This window comes from Oreochromis niloticus, linkage group LG1 (genome assembly GCF_001858045.2).
Source record: "Oreochromis niloticus isolate F11D_XX linkage group LG1, O_niloticus_UMD_NMBU, whole genome shotgun sequence".
NCBI classification, from domain to species: Eukaryota; Metazoa; Chordata; class Actinopteri; order Cichliformes; family Cichlidae; genus Oreochromis; species Oreochromis niloticus.
The window spans coordinates 14,711,537-14,733,481 of NC_031965.2; the positions used below are offsets into that span (position 1 = coordinate 14,711,537).

Genomic DNA, 21,945 nt, shown 5'->3' on the forward strand with positions numbered 1-21,945 from the left:
ATTTAATATACGGCTGTTCGTTAAAGACTGTGAAGCAAGCTTTAGGCCTTTATTTATTAGAGTCCTGTCTACAGAAAGTTACGATACAGAAAGGGTGACGCGGCCGCATTACGTCATGGTCAGGTGATTGACGAGGAAGTAAACAACTCCTAAGAGAAGAGACATCTCGACGGGGAAAGGTGAGGAGACGTTACACGTTACATTACAACCAGATTTCTTAACATTTGCAGGCTGGGTTTGCTTGTTAGGCAGTTTTGGCCACAGACTGGCTGACTAATGTTTGATTTTTGACATGAAGTTGGACGATGTTTTTACGGCTCTGAAGCGCCGTTAGCTCGGATCTTACAGTCACTACAGCATCAGCAGCATCCTGTTAGCTTTACAGATGATGCTAGAAAACGGGTTCGGGTGGTTTAAACTTTCAGTGTGTGTCCAGCTGTGTCGTAAAAGGCGAGCTAGGAACAAAAACATGGTTGTCCACACGACAGAGGATGTTACTTTGCTTTGCAGAAGTATACACGTTTTCCTGTTGTTGTTTTTTTGTTGTCCATTTTAATGAAACAAAAATGTAAGTAAATTGAGCCCAACTTAAAATAAAATAATAATGGGATGTGTAAAGCCATCGGATTGGGAACTAAATGTAAAATGGGGTTTTTCAGTATTTGAAATGTTAAAAAAAAGTGTCAAAAAAAGGCCAATGTTGCATTTTATAATTGTGAAATAATGTGTTAATTCTCTAATTGTTTAAGTACTGATGGGTGGAAAAGGGTTGTCAAATTTAAAGATGACACTGATCAAAACTGGTATGATATGTGTTTGTTTATCCCGTGGTTTTGGTTTTAAATACACTTTTTTTTCTTTTTTAAATTATGCTTTTTATTTTCTTAATCCATCTGTGACATCTTCAGGTCCAGCTCTCCAGATGACGTCCCTTATCTGCACTTTACAACACCATCAAGACGATGTCAACTGGTGCGCCTTTGCGGCCAAGCTTTTAGCCACATGTTCTGGGGACAAAACACTCAGGATATACGACGCCCGTGATTTCTCCGAGCTGCCTTTTTCGCCGCTGACGGGTCACGGCTACACTGTCCACTGCTGCTGCTTCAGCGCCTGTGGTCAGTTCCTCGCTTCGTGCTCCACAGATGCGACCACGGTGATCTGGTCTATGGTCTCGGGTGAGATCGAGGCTGTGCTGGAGCATCCTGGCCGCAGCCCTGTCAGGATCTGCGCTTTCTCTCCTGACTCTCTCCACTTGGTTTCTGGTGCATCTGATGGCACTTTGGCTCTTTGGGATTTTCCCTCCAGACAACTGCGAAGGTAAAATTGTTAACCGAGTATCTCTGGAACTAAATTATTTAAGGGGAAAACAAGGGAACTTTCTCTGTCTGGCGTTTCTTAAATGCTATGAAGCCTCTTTCCTACAAAAAAACCCAAAACGTGACAAGCATTTTCACAATTTTCTCTCTTTTGATAGCAAGATTACATGGAAGATTATTTGAGAATTAAAATAATTGTTGTTAATTATAGGCTATTGTGCTTTCAGCTGATGGTAAATTTAAAGATGTCTTCTTAACATTAAGAAATTTCAATGGGTCTTTTCACCATGTTTTATAGACCAAGTTTTAATTTTTCAGTTCTAAGTATGTGTTAATCAATAGGCCTACTATTTAGGTTGATATACAGGTCTGTAGTTTTTATAATAATGACAAAAATGAGCTGGAATATAAATGTAAACAGGAGTCTGCACCAGTGTTTGCACTGGCTTCTTGTCACTATCAGTTTTCATGTGTTAATAAATGGGAACAATGATAATAGCCCTGAAGTGAAAAATAAATTGCTCATGCAGCTGCTGTCGGTTGTGTTTGTGAAGGACCGGGGCAGTGAATGACACAACAATGGTAGCCTGCTCCTTCAGCCCCTGCAGTCAGATGTTTATGACCGGCTCCACATACGGAGACCTGCGTTTGTGGGACCTGCGCATGAACCAGCTCCACGCAGAGAAGAACGCCCACGACCTGGGCGTCTCCTGCTGTACCTTCGCTCCGAGCATCCTCAGCGGTGAGGACTGTTGCTGTGCATCAGGCTGTTTTACAGCAGCATCTGGGAATAAAGGCCTGTAGATATAAAGAGACACAGATAATAGATGTGACATGACCATTTTATTGATCACAAATAAATAAATAACTCACTAAATAAAATGCAGATAACAGGTTTTTTAAGTGGTCTCAACCTTTCAGTAGTCCACCAGTTGGGTTTTTACATAAAACATGCAGAAATCAGGCATCTTTTCAGGTTAAAGCCAGTTTGGGCCAAAATATTTGCTGAAGGTCAGTTAAAGAACGGCACAGTAAATACAAACAAGTGTTAGATTGGGTCCTCATTTAGGCCTCTAACCTAGAAATCCAGAAGCTTTAGTTAAAACAAAAGATCCAAAAACAGTCTTTTCCCAATGGCTCACACCCATCATCACTTATAGAAGAGTCACAAGAAAGTACACAAATCAAATCAAATGACTGCAATACCATTTGACTAAAATGTCATCGGTGGTGTGATCAGTACACAGCTGCTCTATTTGGACTTGGGCTGATTGTTTATTTCTAATTTTCTTTCTGAAAGAGTGAGACTTTCTTTGCATTTTATTGTTTTTGTTTTTCAGGCGGTCAAGTTGTGCAGTTTCGCGTGGCGTCTTGTGGACAGGACAGCCTGCTGAAGATATGGGCCATAAACAAGTTCAGCTCTGGAGGTAGAGTGTGGCGGTCCCTCTCTCTCTCATTTGATCCCTTTCTGTCGTTATTTTTTACGACCTCTTTGCATATCAGCTAACATTGCAAACCTGGATTTGTCATCACGTCCTCTGTTCCTACATGCCAGACTCCATGGATGCTAAACAGCTGTCACAGTAATACCATTTAAAGCAGAATTTGACTATCATGTTGTCATGTGACCTGTTGAAGCTTGCACTGTGGTGAAACTGTAGCCTCTCAGTGTGCACTCACAATAGTTCAGAGTCTGATGTGTACGTATTTCCCAGAGGCACGATTTTTCAAATCACTGGTGCTGCAAGTCCAAACGAGCTACCAGTTTTTTTTATGCTGTTATTAAAATTAACTGCAGATTAACTGTTTTTACTTCACTCCCCCACCTTTCTTTCTTTTTACCTTAAAGAGACTCTTTCCACCTTTATTTCTGGATGTTACCGTCTAATCCTTAAACTGAAAACAGTCCAGCCTTCTGTGTATTTTGATCTTTGTACAAATGTGATTTATCTTCCGCAGCCTATAAGATGAAGCTCCTGCACATGTTAACTGGCCAATCAGCTCCCGTCCTTTCCTGTGCGTACTCCTCAGATGGGCAGCTACTTGTGTCTGGGTAAGAGCTTAACTTTACTTTTCAAAGCATCTGGTGTCTAATTGTGTTTAATAATTAAATTAATAATACATGCTCTTCTTTACTTTGGTAAATTATTGCATATTAAATGATTTCGAGGACTTATTTTATGATTTTGGAGTTGGCTTAATGCACCACTCTCTCAAAATAATAAGATTAATTAAATCTGGTACACTTTGAGAGTAGCTGCCATATAAACCGTACTCAAATTGTATTTGATGGGCTAAAACATGCAGTACATTTACACGATTTCTAGTCAGCCTGATTCCCTCAGTTTCAAGCTAAATCTATATTTGACACCCCTCGCTTGATGTGAAATACCTCAGCATCCGTGTCTTGATCTATTTGAGATCAAGAGTCTGCTTTGAAATATAGATTGTTTTCCTGGATGTGTAAGTAGGCCACCTCTGCACAAATATAACAGTGCAGTACTCAGGAGCAAACACTAGAGGGAGACATGGATTGCTCTATTTCTCAATGGGTGAACACGAGTTTGAGTCCAGCCTACTGTGCTGCATTTAACAGTTAAGCAATACAAATGTTTTTTAGGTGGTTGTAATCTTTTTTTTTTTTAATCTCATATTTTTATGTCTTTCAGCTCTGTGGACAAAACAGTCACAATTTATGATGCTGTAAGCACTTCTCCTCTTATTATGATTTACCAAGCGGCATTAGCTTAAATTGTATTTTAAAATATATCCGTCTGGATTGAATACAGAGAGCTCATGTTTTGTTTTTTGCTCACATTGTCTGCAGGAGAACGCAGTTTTGCTTTACAGGCTGAAACAGCACGAAAGGTAAACATTGATTTTCACTGACGTGGTGAGGCTTTGTTTGCTGGATTTTCACACTGAGTATAAGCACGACTTTGTTCCACAAAGACGATACTGAGATTTTCTCCCAACTTGTCTCACAGAATTCTTTTCTATGCAGTTCGTGGTTTGATTCTGTCTTTCTGTATTATTAAATTGATACGTCTGATAAAACTAGAAGCGTACAAAATTGGCCACAATATAAGATTTTGAATATTTAAAATAGCTAAAGTTAAAGCTAATGATAAAATAATTGATCATTTTTGCACTATTGATTTTGTCTATATTACTCGCTGTTGTTTTATGCACACCTGAGCTCTTCTTTTTAATTTCTCCTAGCAGAAATTTGTAAATTTCTCCATAAACAGTGATGTAGTTGCTGCAGAACAGTGATGGAACTGATGGAACTTAGCCATGTTGCTTTTATATAGGAATATAACCAGAATACAACCACTTGGCAAATAGCGCTGTTTTTGCAGAGAGACCTGTTGCAGATGAGTTGTGGTCATCAGAACAGACTGATTTAGCCTGATTGCAACGTGTTGGCAGTCTGGTTGTTTTTATGAATTTAACTGGACTCATTCGAAAGTGTTTGGAGTCAGTCTGCGACCTGTGCAGTCGCCTTATGATCAAAAGTGATCAGGCAGAAGTTAAGGGTGTTGGTCACTCAGCCTCTGGATGACCAGACGTTTGCCACAACTACTTGCAAACAGTCTCAGACGGTAAACAGTTGAGTGCAGTCACCAGACAACCAACATTTTCTTTTTCTTTTTTAGTTGCACAGAGGTTTCCATCCTGTTTTTGCTCTAGTGTGGCTGAGCGATGAAAAAGGTCTATACGGTTTCTCCATAGCAGTCAGTTATGTAGAGACAGCAAGATTCATAATAATATGTTCATGTAACCTTTAAATTATTATAAAATCTACATCTTTAACAGGTGTTTGGGCTCCAAGTCATCACTGTTGACTCTAATCTCTAATCAGAATATGTGACTCTTGGCTATCAGTAGATAACACACATCAAAAACTATTGACTTCTTTTTTTCACTAAAACAAGGTTAGGCGTAGCTAGGGTTCTGCAAAAATATTCTACTAGAAATAGTAGGTACCGGATCTAAATCTCTTCCAGTATGTTTTTGCCCCCTAACTGGTTGTGCCAGGTGTCAAGTCTGTCCGTGGCCACCACCCTGCTCCGCCCCTGCTGGTGGACAACACGTCTGTATAAAATTATACACAAAATTCAAAACTCAAGTCCCATGTTTGTGGGGAAATCGACAGCTGAAACTCCGCCCATGATGTGAACTACATGAAATCTACATGATTAAAATCAATTGTGTTGCATTGTTGTCTCTAAACTTGTGTTTTTTTAGAAAAAGGTAAGACTACTCTCACTCTGTCCCTCCCACCCCCGCAAAAACCACAGCTGAACGATCACACTTGCATGCTATTTATACGTCCATCCAGCCACCTGTGTCTGAAAGGCAGCAGACTCCTTTCAGCGGGGCGAATGAAAGTCGTTTCGGAAAATCACTAACTGAAGAGGAAGCAAGCGGCAAGTTGAGGAAAAGTGGATAAATGGGGAAGAAGTTTTTTCAGTACTTGACAAAATGTCTTCAGGAAACTGCTTTGAGTTAGACAAACTGATGATACAACATTGTGAGAGTGTCTTAGGTCGGGTTAGTGCGTGCCTCTCTTTCAGCTCTTTTAATCGTAGAGATATTTGTGTGAAGCCAGCTAGCTTTTGTGGATCATCATTTCTCAGCAATCCAGCTTAGGTTCGAGAGAGATTGGACTCATTAACGCTGCCTTGACTTTACTGAATCCACTGAGAATTTGATTTTAATCCTTATTGAGATGCTCAGTGCAGCTTTCAGCGTGGTAAGCCTTCACTGAATTGGTCCTGATGGAGAGCATTTTTATCACTGTGACATATGTAGCATCAAGCCAGAATTTAAAAAACTTTGGGCCATCTAGGAAACAACTGCAGTTTTAAAGCTTCAAGCAGACCTATTATGCTTTGTCTTGTTTCCTGTTAGAAAAGTCGATGCTCATATTAAAGAATCAAAGTTCCAGATTATGAGGCAAGGGTGTGTACAAGTAATCCCTGTCAGCTCAAACTAGGCTTCAGCCTAATCACCCAATTTCAGAGAGGTTTCTTTTTCCTACTCTTTGCTTTTGCATGAGGTCAGAGAGCATTTTCCTTAATAGAGGGCCAAATCACAACAACAGTCACCAAGGTGCTTTATATTGTAAAGTAAAGAAAAGAAACCCCAACAAGTACACAACCCCCTATGAGAAAGCACCGTGGCAACAGTGGGAAGGAAAAACTCAATTTTAACAGGAAGAAACCTTTGTCACTTTCTCCAGCAGAACCAGGCTCAGGGAGGGACAGCCATCTGCTGCGACTGTTTCTTATGACAGCTCTCATGACAGATCTCTTATCAAGCTCCTCCCCCAAGCAGACATTCAGAAGAAAGTTGCCTTATAGTGAAAGAAAAGGAGCTAAAACGGTTTTTTTTTCAGACAGTGCACCAAGCCCCAGATTAATCCGGATTATTCTGAACTGTGAATCATGCAAAGCTACTCTAGGCAAGTCCAGGTATTTAAAAAAAACATGCAGTTGGAAGCTGGGAATCTTTGATGCCAGCTTCCAACTGCATGTTTTTTAAGTCATTGAGCTGCTTAGCAGGACTGGGATGTGGTTCTTTCCACTTTGACTTCTGAATTATTGATTTTAATACTCTGTTTGTGCGCTTTTATAACAAAGGTTCGCTCAACATCTTATTTTTCATTTTTCTTTTTGCATATGCTGCAAAATAATGTAAACCTTTAATAATCGTGAAGGAAATTCACAATGCATAGTAGTATGTGTAGGTAATATAATTTAATTTAAAAAAGCAGTAGAAAATAAAAAACATTATCAAGCTGTTGGAGTAATTTGAAATCCAAAGTAATCATTACGTTTGTGTATGATTCTTGGAAATGATTGCATTGATGTTGAAAATGTCATACCGCCCATTGACATCGATGTGATTGTGTTATTGGCATAATTGTTGTCGGTGAATCATGCATAAGCTGTTTGCTTGGACACCTTTCTCTGTCAATCTGTTATTATTATCATATAGAGAAATTATACCTGTATTGTTAATAGAAGCAGCGTTCAGGTGGTTATCCTCTGCTGCAGGTATGTGACAGCGTGCGCCTTCTCTCCGACTTCACCGCTGATTGCTACAGGATCTATGGATAAGACCGTAAACATCTGGAGACTGGAGGATGGTTGCAGTGGAAACGGTAGGGAGGGAAAAAACCCACATGCATCACTTTAGAAGAGCCACATCTATGTTTTGATGAGTTGTAAAAATGTTCCTGTAATCTGTTTTTGTCTTTCTCCCTTACTGCTCCTCCCCGTCCAACGGAAAGGCGGGAAGCTGTTGCCTGGTTGGTTTTCTTTTTATCTTTTTTGTTTTTTCTTGTTTGGACACATTTTTTATGTCACTTTAACAACAACAACAGCAGACTGAGTACAACAGCAAGCAACACTCAGCAGTAACAGGCCAGCTTTTATTGCTCCTTTTTTGTCAGCTCTGAAAAACAGAGGATTTTTTAAAGACCTTATAACCTATATAATCTCTGTTGAGTACGAATCAGTATAACCTTTAATGACGGTGTTACAGCTCGAGAGCATCATTGGCTCTTTTTTTGTGTGTGTGTTAAGATTTTACATGTTAAAGCAGCTTCGTCTCCTAGAGAAGGGCACAGATGTTGGTTTCACGGTCGCCCTCGTTTCCTCGATCACTCGCCACTCTCACGTGTTTGCAGTTGGCCCAAAGATTTCATTGCATTTCTCATGTTTACGGTTTTTTTTCTTTCTTTTGTTTGTCTTGCAGAAGAATCTGCTCAGACTTCAATCAAAGGTGAGAAGACAGAAAATGTGCTTTACTGTATTATGTGTTGCAGATATTCTATACAAAAATATTCCAGTCCTGAGACAAAATGTGCACGAAAGCCTGCGATCGTTTTTGTCCTAATCATACTATTCACGTTTGGTTTCACATTAATCTTTCAAACATTTATTTATATCGCTGTAACAGCCACAGCCTCACGATCAATAAGCAGTCAGCCGGACTCTAGGTTCACCTTGCATGGAGAATATGTGTCCATTTTTCAAAAGCTGTCTAGGACTGACCGTCTTGCTTTGACTCACCCTCTCAGGGAGAGCCTCGGGAGGCCGATCGAAGCTGCTGGTCAGCGATTGGTCGGAGGACGATGTGTCACAGTGGCTGCTGGAGGAAGGCCTCGAGGGATTGGTGGACAGATTTAAGGCCAATAACATAGATGGGACAGAGCTGCTCAGCCTCACCAAGGAAACACTGGCGTCAGAGCTGCACGTCGGTGAGGAAGACGAGCATCACACGCTGCTCAGCGAGAGCGGCGCCGTTTCCCCTCTCCCTCCTTTTCCCACAGTCCTAATGCTTTCCTTTTTGTCCAGAACAGAAGGATAAAAGCCCAGTCTTATGAGCATTACACGCCGGGTCTCTTGTGAGAATGAGCACGGCCGCGTGCGGATTAGGATTTTTGCACCTATTTACATGGATAAAAGATGGCATATTAAATCAAAGTAAGGGTGAAGGAATGGGTGCTGATGCGGGTGGGGGGTTTACTCAGCAAGATTATGTAATATTAGGCTGCACTGGGAAACCACTAAGCTTTAGGGACCTTAAGGGTTCGGACGTTTAATCTGGAGCGGTTCATCAGTTACATAACCCAATCATCAAAACAGAATTCCCCATAAGGTATAAAGTGGATTTATACCTAAGCCCTATTGGTTATTTCCAAGTCTGTCTGAATGTATTATTTTTAGTTGTTACTTTTGGTTTTTTTCCTCCCCCTTTTTCACCATCAAGTGAAACCGCTCGGCAAAGTCGGAGCGTTATGTTGTCGATGTCAGTCTACCAGCTAGGCCTGTGTTCGTCACGTAGTTGTCAGCAAATTTGTTGCATTGCCGTGCCGTCATTTTCATCCCACAGTCGCTGTCAATCACTCCTCGCCGTGGCAGCTCGCGTTCCCATTGTTCTGTTTTTAGTAACGCCGCGTGAATCCCACCTTGCTTGTAACCAGAACTAACTTGGAGAAGAGTGTAGTCTGTTTTATCCGCTACAATAACAGAGAGAGACGGAGACGGAGCGCCCCGGCGCGTTTTTCAAAGCTGAGAGTGAAATCAATCAGTCTTTTGTGTTCATTTGCAGTTAAGGCATTGTTTATGAGATTGTTTATTTGTAAACTATAATTTCTGCGTGATGATTTTTTTTATTTTCAAAGTAAAATTGGCCCCTGGGTAGCTGCTGAGGATTTATCTTTGAATTATTGGACAGACAGCAGACATGGTCTGGTCCCGCCACGCTCACTTTCACCCACGCTCACATTTGTCATCCGAGAGCGCAAAGTGCTAAGACACGAATAACAAATGCTCAGAGGCTTCATCGTGTCGATATTATTGTCAGTGTTTGGGTCAGTTCAGGTTGTTCCACTTGATGCTCAGCTATTTTCCTTTTCTTTCTTTGAATCAGTGCACACCGAGTCTTTATGTGCCTCTGTTCTGTGTGTCTGTAGAGTCAGTCGGCCTGCGCAGTAAACTCCTGAGGAAGGTTGAGGAGCTGAAGAGTGATTCAGTGTGTTTAGGCATTCCCGATGAGTTCCTGTGTCCAATCACCAGAGAACTGATGAAGGAGCCGGTTATTGCTGCCGGTGAGCTGAGATCATCGATCGTGTGTTTCATCATTACTTTGTGCTTGTTTGTGGTGTTTACACAGTTTTTTCCACTCCAAACAGATGGCTACTCGTATGAAAAAGAGGCCATTGAGAGCTGGATTAGTACCAAAAACCGCTCCAGCCCCATGACCAACCTCCCCTTGCTGACGACTCTGCTCACCCCTAACCACACCCTGAAGATGGCTATTGGTCGCTGGAAGACCAGCCACTAGACATCCGTGGACCTCTGAGCTGGCGTGCTAATGATTTTTCACTAAAGTGTAGAGAAGCAGAATGCAGTGCTCAGATAAATGCCCACAGCACGGATTCAGGAAAAGGTGTGCCTGATAGTTAGCCAGATTTTAAACGACCAACCCGAATCAACAATCAGCTGCCTGCTATCACACAGAGGGGAGAAAAGACCAGCATGAGCATCCAGAGTTTTGAAGAATGCACTTAGCTATTCACTCAAATTCAACTGGCTTTGGCTGCAGCAAATATGTCACTTTTAGGCTGGATTATGTTTTCAGTTTCCTCATATTTAGGATTATATTTGGTCCTTCCTGTGAAATCCCTGCTTTGATTTCTGATCATTGAAGAATGGGGAAAACTATTTGCCTGCATTGCTTTTAATGATTCCCCTAACCTCACTTTACAAATAGGTGGCTATTTTGTTATTATGTTAAACTGATTAGCATTATTGATATATATATGTATATATACACAAATAAAGATCTTGTTAACACAGATAAACAAGGTGAAGGTAAGTAAAAGGATGTAGGACTGGCAGTAATAACAGCCCTTTGAGATTAGAGAGTCTACTGATGAGTGTGTAATTGAAGGTGAAAAACACTATTTGCACTAACTGTAGATGAGAAGAATCTACAGTGTATTTTATTTTGATTGCTGTAACCTTGTTGATTATTTTAGGCTGTGTGTAAAAGATGAACATAGCTGCTTTGTTGGAACAGCGACGCCAATGTGGAAGTGCCTTTCACCTGCATTCTTTCCATTAGCCAGCAGGGGGCGACTGCTCTGGTTGCACAAAGAAGCGAAATTCATAAGAAGCCTGTTAGAAATCTATCTTTCTACTCTCTTCGTTTATGGGCTCAGTAAACATCTTCCTGATGACTTTATGAACTCAGTCACTAGTTTAAAGTCTTGCTGAATACAGGATGATGCTTATGTGTGGTATTTGTCAGTTTCTAACTCATTTCCACTCCTCACACAAGAAATTGAGGTTCAAAAAAGCCAAGATGGTGAGACCCGAAATGCTCAAGTCCAGACTGGAGAAAGATAGTCCGTGTTTTATATGAATGTTTATTACAACCCTTTTCCAAAAAAGGATGCTGTTTATCATTTCAGAACAATTTCAAATCATTAAAACCATATGATGTGAGCATGTCTTTAAACTTTGATGCTTGGAAAAGGTAAAGTTGGGGCATGCCTCCCTCTTTTTTTAACAGCACCAGTTGCTGCAGTTTATGAAGCAAAAATGTTCCCTCATTCTTGGTTTATATGAAAACGTAACATCCACAGTTTTAAACAAGGAAGTTTACTTAAAAAAGGCTCGTTTTAATGTCAATTTAGGCGAGTTATGTGAAAGGCCTTTCTCCCTCCCGCACACTGCAAAGCTTTAAGCAACATTTTATGGAGTAAAATGAAAGAATGAGCTGTAGAAATGTAGTCATCCATGAATATTTTATTATACCACAATAATAATGTGGTAATATTCTGTAATCCATAGTATGACTCTGAAAAGTGTATATGACAACTATGAACATATATTAAGTCTTAAGTTTCTGTTTTCTCTCTTTATCCCACACTCTGTAAAAGCTCTTTCTCAAGCCTAAATAAACCAATAAACACTTCATATGAATATTTTCTCTGCTATGCAAAAATAAATAACATTTACTGTGAATACTGAAGCAGTCACTTGTAAGATTATGACAAGAAGCTGTCCAACAATGTCATGTACAGTGCCTTTTTTTTGTTTGTTTTTCTAGTCAAATGCACCAAGAAAAAGGATCTCGGGTACACGAAGTAATCCGTTCTGAAGCCTGTAATGCTAACAGATAACCACTTACAGGGAAATAGATAATCTGCAAATATAGTGTACACCGTACAAATATAAATGTTTTTTAAAAGAACTTCACAATAGAAATGGTCATATCCTGCAACAAACAGCGTGAGGTTTCGTATATTCGTGCACAAAGCTTTCTCAGTTTTCTATATTTGATATTATGAATTAAAAGTTGAGACAATAGACTACTCTTTTTTTTTATTTTAAATCCCTACTTAAGGTATGTCTGGTCTTCTTGAATACACTAGCTGTATACATGTAAGCAAAAGCGTAGTAGCCTGAGTTGAACACTGGTTCTAGATTGTAAATGCAGTGCAGCAGCATAAATCTACAAAACAGGCTCAGGGAAGGGAGCCGTTCTCACGCCCGTCTCCCTTGCTACCTAATGTGGGACATAGCTTGTTGCAAAAAACCAGCCTGCTCCTGTGCTTTGAGAAACTACGCTCAGACGTTGGATTCTATAAAAGAGCGTTTGGGCTTTATGGGAGCCATGTGCAGGGCTGGGTTGTCTCTCGTCAGGCTCGCCTGTCTGTGCCTCCCCTCGGGGAAGCGTAGCTGGGAGGATGTGGTGCCTCTGCCCTCTCGCTGGTGCAGCCGGTCTCCAAACTCACGGCCCTGCTGCTGGCTGTTGCTCTGGCTCACAGAGTGCTGCTCCTGGAATGATGCGTGTTTGAACTCATTGTTCAGCCCTTGGAACTCCATCACGGACATGCTGAAGCTCTCCACCCCTCCTCCCTGCCGGCTCAGGCCAGAGGCCTGCTGGCTGACTCGCACTGCTTTGTCCATGACCCCCATAAAGGGCCGGGGCTTTAACTCAGGTTTTGTCTTGAAGCTACCGCTGCTCTTGATGGGGCACGGGGCATCTGGTGCCTGCTGCCTTCCCCCATCTGACAGGTTCCCACTGGAGGCCTGACTGGAGCTGGAGCCCCTTGAGCCTGTTGTGCCTGCTCCACCACCCTCCCGCCTAACCTCCATACCAGCACCTAAAGCGAGCGCTAGGCCATCCAGAGCCACAGAGTGGGTAGAGAGCCTGTCAGAGCCCCTGGAGAAGCTGGAGGAGCGCGGCTGGTACATCTGCAGAGGTCCAGGTGGGGAGGAGCTGTTGGGGGACATAGGGTGATAATGCTCAGTAGGACTGAGCCCAGAGTGTTCACAGGATCCAGGGCCGATGTCGATACCCATAACAGGTGCAGGCCTCAGAGAGGTGGAGATGTGTCTACCTGGCAAAGGACTAGAAGGACCGCACAGAGACAGAGGCCTGCCCCCAATTCTGCTCCCTGACTGGAGGGAGTGGCACTGGTGATGAGTCCTGCTGCCCTGGCTCTGGAGTTGCCTGTTAACAGCCGGAACTGGCTCGGGCATGTCCACAAACAGCTGGTTCTGTACATATTCCTCTTGATGAAAGCTCGGCGACTGATCTCCTAATCCAAAGGCCACAGCTCCGGGGAGAGTCCTGTTCGGAGCGTATGGATTCAGAGGCCAAAATTCAGGACTTTTCCCACACTGCAGGCTCACCTCCTCACCATCCTCCTTTTCTTCTTCCTTCTCCGCATTGGGCTGCTCTGCTGGGATGTGCCTTTCCAGACTTCCCTGTGAAAAGACGTCCGTTTCCTCCTCTGTGGCTTGATGATGGTGGGTGTGAGGGTCCCTGTTGTAACCCTGTGCCGAGTTGTTGCTGGAAAGCTTCTGATGATGCTTACATTCCTCCTCTACTCGTGCCAGCAGGCGCCGGATCTCCCGGTTGGACGGGCAGAGTCGTGCTGCTTCGTGGAGATCTGCCAGCGCTGCAGCAAACTGCCTGGGGAGGACCGAGAAAACGAACAAAAGGAACTTTTTAAAAATACAGAGAGGACGCGGCCCTTTTCTCGCAAGAATTTCCTCTAAGCAAAAGGATTCGGCTCGAAATATACTTGAATATTGTTGTACCTGCTACTCCTCTTGGCCCGGGCTCTGGCGTAAAAGGCTTCATAAGACCTTGGTTTCAGTTCCAGGGCTTTTGTTGCAAACTCCTCAGCTATGCCAAAATCCTGCAGAAAAATGCATTTAGAGACACGCGCTGTTTGTATTTCAAATTAAATGTGACGCTGTGACGTGCAGCAACAAATAAACCCCACTGTATGATCAGCTGCATTTCTAAGTGCCTAGCCTGGAGAGTGTCGGCTCTGCAGAAATAATTTGAGGCCATTTCACGAATAAAAAAAGAAAAATACTGTTTGTTTGCCGCTTCATTATATGGAGCTGAGGATCAAAGCCTGTTTAATGAAACAGAACTCGCGCTGCAATCATTTTTATTGACCAGGAGCAGAAGGAGAGCGGCTTGCCTTTCCTGCTGGTTTTTACTGCTCCCATCATCACTCTCAGGTGGATATTTAATGACACCAACATACTGTGATTCTGTCCTTCAGAGTGAGGTCAAAACGACAGCCTTGAATGTGAGATTGTGAGCGTCGCTGTTGAATGTTTAATGACGGTATCATGTAGTCTCCCTGCTGGCCCCTACTGCCTGCGTTCAGCTGTAATATGTGGATTTTAGCCAGCGCGTTAGTGCGGCCACCGTAAATAAACCCCCTGCAGAGCCACGCAGAAGGAAAGAGAGTGGACTCAGCCTGCCAGAGAGAGTGACCTTATCACATCACATTATCTGCTCCATTATTCATCGGCCACACTGACCCTAAGGATGGCATTTTTACACAGTCTGTTAGGACGTCTGTCATCACCAGGGTGGGTTCCAGCCCTGGCTGCGGGCCACACACACATCTATCTCCGCACTAACGGCACACAGTTATTCATTATGTCACCACCTGCTTCCAGGTCTTACAAGTACATTCTGTTTACCAGGGAGGCCTGAAATTAGATCTGAAAACCAGCTATATTTTTACATTGCGCTATACCAGCGGAGACATGTACTTTTTATGTTGATATGGATAAATAATACATCTTGGGAAACCGTGTATCTTGCCTCGGCCGCCCTAACTGACATTCCCTAGGTGTCCAATAAACCTGCCGATGTTAAATAGTGCAGGAGTGATTTGGTACAGCTGTGAGTCTTACGTTGGTTTTCCTGCGGCACCGTGAAAGGTTTAGATAGAGGGAGACCCGCAGGTCTTTCAAGCCTTTCAGCTCCTCTCCTTGCCCCTCACGTGGTAGCTTCCTTAGGGCATACTGGTAACGCTGGCCTGCTTCCTTCATACGTCCCTTCTGTGAAAGATAAGAAAAACTCAGAGGGGGTTACTGACAACTAATCGTTTTCTCACCACATGTAACATGTAACATTCGCCATACCGCACCTTGTAAAGTAAGTTCCCTTCCTCCATCAGCTTCTGCAGCAGGATGAGGAGAATGTCTGGTTTGGAGGAAGCCATAGCCCACGTAGCATGACCTGATGGAGGGGTACAAAAACTTTTTGTATTATCCTGCCCCACCCTATCTCTTGTTCTTTCGATGTTAAATATGTCACATATGTCGGCTACCTGATCGATCGTGCGGAGCTGTTCTGTAGCCTTTTGTTTGACAACGGGGAGCAACCAGGGATGGAGAGAGAGAGAGAGAGAGAGGTGAGAAGGGAGTTAGACAAGTGGATGTAAAACTGCTCGTGTGTGGCAGTAATCAAATCTAGCTGTAAAGAGCCATTGATTGGTTTAAGGCGAATACGAGCAAACTTTGAGTGATGGGCTTAGCCTGAGACGCGTCGATTCAACTTTATGCTATGTTAGACGTCGTGCTGCAATTAGCGAAGAAAAATTGTTGTACAATAATTAGTTTTGAAGAGGAGCAATGATGGGAGCAAAGTTGTCATGGCAACTGGATCTGGGGCCTGGTCTTCATACATTGCTTTAAAAAAAAAAAAAAAAAACTCAACTAGGTGACTAGGTTAGGACCATGTAGGAGGAGTTACCTCTTCCTCTGAAGCACTGCCATCCTGTCGGGTGTTTGTGTCATATCACAGCCTTTTTGGTTCTCGTTTACTTCATTCATAACTGTTTGGAAGGAAATCTCACATTTTTTTTCCTAATGTGTGGGACTAATAAATAATTCCCTTTTGAATGAAGTAGCTCTTCTCGAAAAAGTAATAAGTCAGGGCACGCCACATTGCCTTGAGACAAATGCGGTTCAGACATAAAATAAATTGAACTGATTTAAGGGATCCTGATGATCGTGCAATATTCTCTCTACTCCAAATGCTCTTCTTATTACAATAACACAACGTTTGTTTGTGCTTATTGAATTTATTTTATTTTATTTTTTTTTGCCTGATTGCTTATTCCTCAAAGACGCAGAAAAATGTATTTTATTCTTTAGTTTCAGGACAGCAAGAAGGCCTGGTCGGTGTTGACCTTTTAGGTGTGAGGTTTGCGTGTTTCCTCCATGCCTGTGTGGGTCACAGTCTAAAGACATGATATCAAGGTTAATCCCACAGGAAAAAGAAACAACTTGCGTTTGAAGTCGTTACTCAGATAACCCCACTTTCTGTTTTGGTTCAAACCTCTTTCAATTTTGACCCTTCAGGGGTGTAAGACTGCTTGAGACGCAGACGTGAAACTGAATCAGGAGCCTGTAATCAATCAGTGTGGCAGACTTCAGTGACAGGAGAAGAGAAAGACGATGATGAATGGGTAAAGTCTGGAACGCTATGGGTACCTTTGCATCTTCACTGCCTTGCTCCTAACAAAGCAAACACATATAAAGTTGTGCTTTTCGTGTTTTCATTGAATACAGTGCAAAACATTTACAGTATAGACTATACTAGGTAAGTGAACCTCTGTGATTAAATCGCTCCCTCAAAATAAAGGCAAGCAAAATGTGGTTAATTATAAATGCTTAAGTCTGCTCTTCTTGGGAAATATAGCCTGGTTTGGTTTATCATAAATCCCTGCAGGAATCCCCTGGTGGACGTTGTTGCTGCTAAAGGATGTTCTACCAAGTTTTAAGTTCAAGAGATTTCTTCCTTTTTTCCAACTACTCTATAAGGTTACTTTCAGCTGCTCCCTTGTTTACAAGGGGTCAGGACCAGAGGCGTTTCTAGAGGGGGGGGGGGGGGGGGGGGGGGGGGGGGGCAGGAGATTGCACCAGCCCCCCTGAAATATGATTGTTTATGATTTTACTCAGGTTTAATGTACTTGTACAATATTGAAATATTTCTATGCTATACTGCTTTTACTCCACTACATTTTGAGTCCAATCATTATGTTTTTTACTCCATACTAAGCTTTACTTGCTTATTATTTTGCAACATTGTTACAGTTTAAACTAGTGAGCAACATATAAGTAATTAAACTACCAACAGCTGCAACAATAAAGAGATATATGCATCAACAAATCAATAATAATAATAATAATAATAATACAATAATATCAAGTCATGATTCTGAAAAGCATCAATTCAAATGTGCAAATTTAATTTAGATTTAGGTTCTTTAAATATATTTGAATATATAATCTCTGAAGTAGTAAACTACTTACTACTTACTAGTAGGATTTTAACTAATTAATTAAATAATAAGTTAAAATAGTTTTTTTTTCCACAAATTTCTATCACATGATTACCTTTGTGTAGTTTAAGCAATACTTATGCAGCTTTACTTTTCATATAATACATCTGCAATATAATGCAGGGCTGCGTATGAGCTTGAAAATTGTGGTTTGCAAACCATTTACTTTGCACACTTATTAAACATTTCTTTGTGTCTCCTCCTGAAATCAAAGACGTTGATTACTGCAGGCCTGCTAAAGTTTAAACAAAAAAAAGGGTTCATACCCATTTTGGATCCTTTCTTAAGCAGTGACGCCACCAGCGCCGGGTTCTGGCAGCCAGTCACTCGATCTGAACCTCTGGAACTGTTGTCAGCTCTCTCCAGCACCGCTCCATTTTCCACCAGGCAATGCACCTGAACATTCATTGAAAAATATTAACATATTTATATTTAAATTAATTACTTCTGCGATGAAATGCTGATTTTTAAATAGTCTCATTGATTATGAGCTGTAAGCCTCAGTAAATTAGCAGACGGGCTCTCTGCTGCTGACTTTGGAAAACTGTTGATTATCAAAGTCTTTGATTACTCTCCTGCTCATCAGCGGAACAAATCAAAGGCACAATGCTTGGATTGAAGGCTGACTGCATGAACTGTGGTGGAAATTTGAGGTCCTGTGCAGAGCGCCGCATGAAGATTGTTATGGTTATTATAGTAATTGTGACATTTATCTACAATTTATTGCAATTATGTGTTGTGTGTTGCTAATCATCTTTTAATTGTATGTTTTGCAGAATATTGTCAATAAGCATTAAACCCACTGTATCTGCATCCCCGTTAAGGGCAGCTAGGTCAAGCGGAGTCCGCCCCTGTCTGTCTGGATGGTTCAGGTCAGCTCCTGCCTCCACCAGAACCTGCACTGCACCTTTCTGGCCCTTCATGCAGGCCCAGCTAAGTGCAGTCAGCCCCTCCTGATCAGCAGAGGACAGAGAAGCACCTGGGACCACAAACAATAAAAGTATTGCTCTCCAGTTCATATATACACTTCAAACAAACTTGGATCTCACTGTGAAAGGTGCTTACTCTCACCCTTTGACAGCAGGAGTTCAACCGTGCTTGCGTGGCCCTCAGAGGCGGCCAGTATCAGCGCAGAGCGTCCCTGCTTATCAGTGGCGTTGATGTCTGCACCTTGCTTCAGTAGCAGCTCGGCAACCTGGGAAAGTGAGGGGAGTTATCCAAAAAATAAATAATTTTAAAAATTGAAAAAATAGTAGACAAACTGGTAAGGAGAAGAACCTCCTCACCTGTGTGTGTCCATGTTTGGTAGCACTAAGCAGAGGGACCATTCCTCTGCGGTTTGCTTCCTCGAGCCCTGCCCCCCGCTCCAGGAGGAACGCACACATCTCGAGCCTCCCTCTCCCTGCTGCTGCACTCAGCACTGACAGAGGGTCGGCATAGAGATGAGGAGGCGAAGAGAAGAATATGTAATTGACACATTTAGGAGAGAAGTAGAAGCCGAAGTGAGAAACAGAAAGGAGACAAAAAAAGAGGCCTGTTATTTCCATAATCTGTATGATTCTAACACTTTTCTGCTTTTAAATGTAGATATCTGAGAAACACTCTTTCTGTTACACAATGGATTAAAAAGAAGCAAGCAGCGCACAGTTATTTCTAATGATGACTTACACACCAAACAATCTGCACCCCACCCTAATCAGCCAGTGTTATTCTGACAAACTGTGGGCACTGACCATTTTTTTCCTCCCCAGTATGCAAGTCCCTCAGCTAATTGAGCTGCTGGGGATGGAGGCATGGTATTGATGCTGTACTGGTATATTCTCCAAGTACCCTTGATAAATGACATTCTGTTTAATGTGTCCACATGCTTCAGTGGACAAATCTATTATATAACACTGTGTTTAAGGAGGAGTTATTGCCATATGAGTCAAAGAACCCCCCCCCCCCCCCCCCCCAGTGCAGAAAATAATTTGCTTTATTTTCTGCACTGTTACAATTGTGGATGCTCATGTTAAACATGGCAAAGATTTTAAGTTATGGGCTGAAAGCTCAGGATTCAGTTTTTGCCTACCTAGGCTATCTATGATTTCACTGGGGGAGCGGGGATATCCTTAATATGATCCTCTCAGGCACACAGCTTTATTTGGATCCATCCATTTTCTTGTGTGGGGGTTGAAGCCTATCCTGCAGTTTTGGTGGTTGGTCACAGTGCCAGCACAGAGAGACAGGCAACCACACACTCACTCATCCATATCTATGGCTAATTCAGAACCACCAATTAGTCCATTAAGCATATTTTGGGCTGTGGGAGGAAAGTGGAGGAGCCTGGATCTGCCGGAGGTTTCTTCCTGTTAAAAGGGAGTTCCCATGGTCGCTAAAGTACTCGCTCATGATTGTTGGGGTTTTGTCACACGCCAAGGCCAGTTCTAACCCACAGCCTTCCTGCTGTGAAGTGGCAGTGCTGACCACTACAGTCACATGCCACATCAAAGATAAATAAAGTTTTAGTGTTTTTTTTTTCTAAAATGTTAAAGTGTGAAAGTAGAATAGTGGGTCCCCTTTAAAAAGAAGATTTGAAAAATGTGATATGCATCACTCACTCCCCAAACAAGTGGAAATCCTTGGTTCAGTAATTAGACTTTAACATGTACCTCAAATGACCACTTTGCCTTTGCTAATGGACTCTAATCCGATCATCCCAACACTAAACATAAAACAAAGCCAGAGCAGTGCACACACAAAGGTGAATGTTCACAAGGGTACTTTGTGCTTCCTTTTTTTTTGCTGCTTCGGTCCTGCAGGGGACTGTGTAATAGAATTATAGCATAATGGTGCTGTAGGCACAGAAACAGGCCGTGTGTCCGACATGCTTTCAGGAAATGGACTTAACAGAATTCTGCAAGCTGCACTATCACATCCATGACAGAGGTAAAAGTATTACAATTGAATAGCGGCTGCTTTTAGATTTTACGAATGCAACTGGACATAAGATTATCTGACGATAAATGTGATGCTCCATTTATGCCAAAAAACAAACATGATTTACAATCAAATCCGCTTTTTGATATCAACCAGAGCATCTTAAAAAAATAAATCATACAACTAAAAGCAGCTAATGGATATTGTTAAGATGAGCTCCTGCAGCCCCCCTGACGTACAGGTAAGCTTATTGTGTGTCCCCTGCACAGAGCTGAAATGTGCATGAAATGCAACCCCGAAGCCCTTGAGCATGACTCTAGAACCACAGTGATTGACAGAAAGAGGTGAGAAAGCTAAATTTATCTGAGTGGTAGCAGAAATGCACCCGTTTCTCCCCAGAGTGAGTCGTGAGCGTCCATCTGCACCGCCAGCTGTTCATCTTTCAAGTCCAGCAAGCTTTTCACCACCTGCAAGAAAACACAATTTACAGTCCTCTACTGCTGGCTTGCTGCACACAAAACAGAGCAAAGCACCCGCAGACCTTGAACAGAAAATAACAAACCACATCTAATGAATCCTCTGCATCAGCCAAGGACAGGCACCACGTTCCATGTAGAGACGAATTTCAGCAGTTTTAAAAATGTTTCTGTCATCGGGACCTTGATCTGATACATACCTGTGTGTGCCCCACGCCGGCTGCCGCTGTAGCTGCCTGCTGTGCCGCCTGTGTTTTTCCGGTCACAGTCTCACCGCCGTGGTGCTGCTGCGGGTCAGTGGGAATCTCCTCTCCCCAATCCTGGCCCAGCAGGATGTTGATGATTTCTACATGGCCCTTCAGCCCGGCGTGGACCAGCGCACACTGGCCACTCTTATCAGCATGGCTCACCTGGCGCAGAGGGATACACAGAAGGACTTAAAACACTGACCCTGGCTAGTGCCTGTAATACGCTGGCCTAGATCAGCCCAATATACACTGTGTCATCCATCTCCTAGAATAGATCCCGGAGCTGTGGTGAATGTAAAACCGGAGCGGTTCCGGACATCAGTGATGTAGAGATACTGAGAGGCAGAGTGTTCTGTCACAGATTAAAATCTGATTTATTCACGGTAATTATGCCCGTTACGCCCTCCCAGCCTGCAGTTGTCCGTCTTCATCCCGGCACAGAAGTGACACTGACCTTGCTCCCTTTCTTGCAGAGCAGGCTGACGATGTCGGTGTGTCCCGCGGCGGCAGCCAGACACAGGGGCGTCATGCCGCTGTCGGTGGTACCATCTACAGGAGCGCCCATTTCAAGCAGCAGAGCGACCATCTCTACATGACCCAGGTGGGCATGCACAGCCAGGATGGGAGCGTGTCCTATCACCTCCGTACACCAGGTCACGCTAGCGCCACCGAGGATTAACAGACGACTCACCTGCAAAATGAAAAGAAGTTCCGAGTTATAAGTTTGTATGAAAATATATTTATATATATGTTTGAATTAAAGAGAACATTTAAATATAGAG

The 21,945-nt window shown here is 42.6% G+C and overlaps 2 protein-coding genes across 3 annotated transcripts in view; one reads left to right on the top strand and one right to left on the bottom strand.

Annotated features, from left to right (window-relative positions):
* The first annotated feature begins 90 nt into the window (after nucleotides 1-90).
* On the top strand, nucleotides 91-11,271 carry LOC100694862 (WD repeat, SAM and U-box domain-containing protein 1). 2 transcript variants are annotated; one of them, XM_005466848.3, is made up of 13 exons: nucleotides 91-179; nucleotides 909-1,320; nucleotides 1,874-2,061; nucleotides 2,660-2,746; nucleotides 3,279-3,372; nucleotides 3,989-4,022; nucleotides 4,147-4,187; nucleotides 7,385-7,491; nucleotides 7,621-7,638; nucleotides 8,088-8,114; nucleotides 8,413-8,592; nucleotides 9,811-9,945; nucleotides 10,030-11,271. In XM_005466848.3, exons 2-13 carry the CDS (start codon nucleotides 923-925, stop codon nucleotides 10,179-10,181), a joined length of 1,461 nt encoding a protein of 486 aa, XP_005466905.1. In that variant the 5' UTR covers nucleotides 91-179; nucleotides 909-922; the 3' UTR covers nucleotides 10,182-11,271. The 2 variants fall into 2 exon arrangements, with proteins under 2 accessions (XP_005466905.1, XP_005466906.1); XM_005466849.3 differs by lacking the exon at nucleotides 7,621-7,638.
* An 81-nt stretch (nucleotides 11,272-11,352) lies between these two features.
* Nucleotides 11,353-21,945, bottom strand: part of LOC100694597 (protein TANC1) — a 46,470-nt gene continuing 35,877 nt past the window's right edge. The window contains exons 18-29 of the mRNA XM_003445789.5: nucleotides 21,618-21,854; nucleotides 21,116-21,325; nucleotides 20,825-20,906; nucleotides 18,807-18,940; nucleotides 18,592-18,715; nucleotides 18,324-18,499; nucleotides 17,787-17,916; nucleotides 15,502-15,531; nucleotides 15,319-15,410; nucleotides 15,083-15,229; nucleotides 13,958-14,058; nucleotides 11,353-13,829 (exon numbers count right to left, since the gene is read on the bottom strand). Coding sequence (XP_003445837.2) covers nucleotides 12,476-13,829; nucleotides 13,958-14,058; nucleotides 15,083-15,229; nucleotides 15,319-15,410; nucleotides 15,502-15,531; nucleotides 17,787-17,916; nucleotides 18,324-18,499; nucleotides 18,592-18,715; nucleotides 18,807-18,940; nucleotides 20,825-20,906; nucleotides 21,116-21,325; nucleotides 21,618-21,854 — 2,817 coding nt within the window. The 3' untranslated portion in view covers nucleotides 11,353-12,475. The remainder of the gene's footprint in view (nucleotides 13,830-13,957; nucleotides 14,059-15,082; nucleotides 15,230-15,318; nucleotides 15,411-15,501; nucleotides 15,532-17,786; nucleotides 17,917-18,323; nucleotides 18,500-18,591; nucleotides 18,716-18,806; nucleotides 18,941-20,824; nucleotides 20,907-21,115; nucleotides 21,326-21,617; nucleotides 21,855-21,945) is intronic.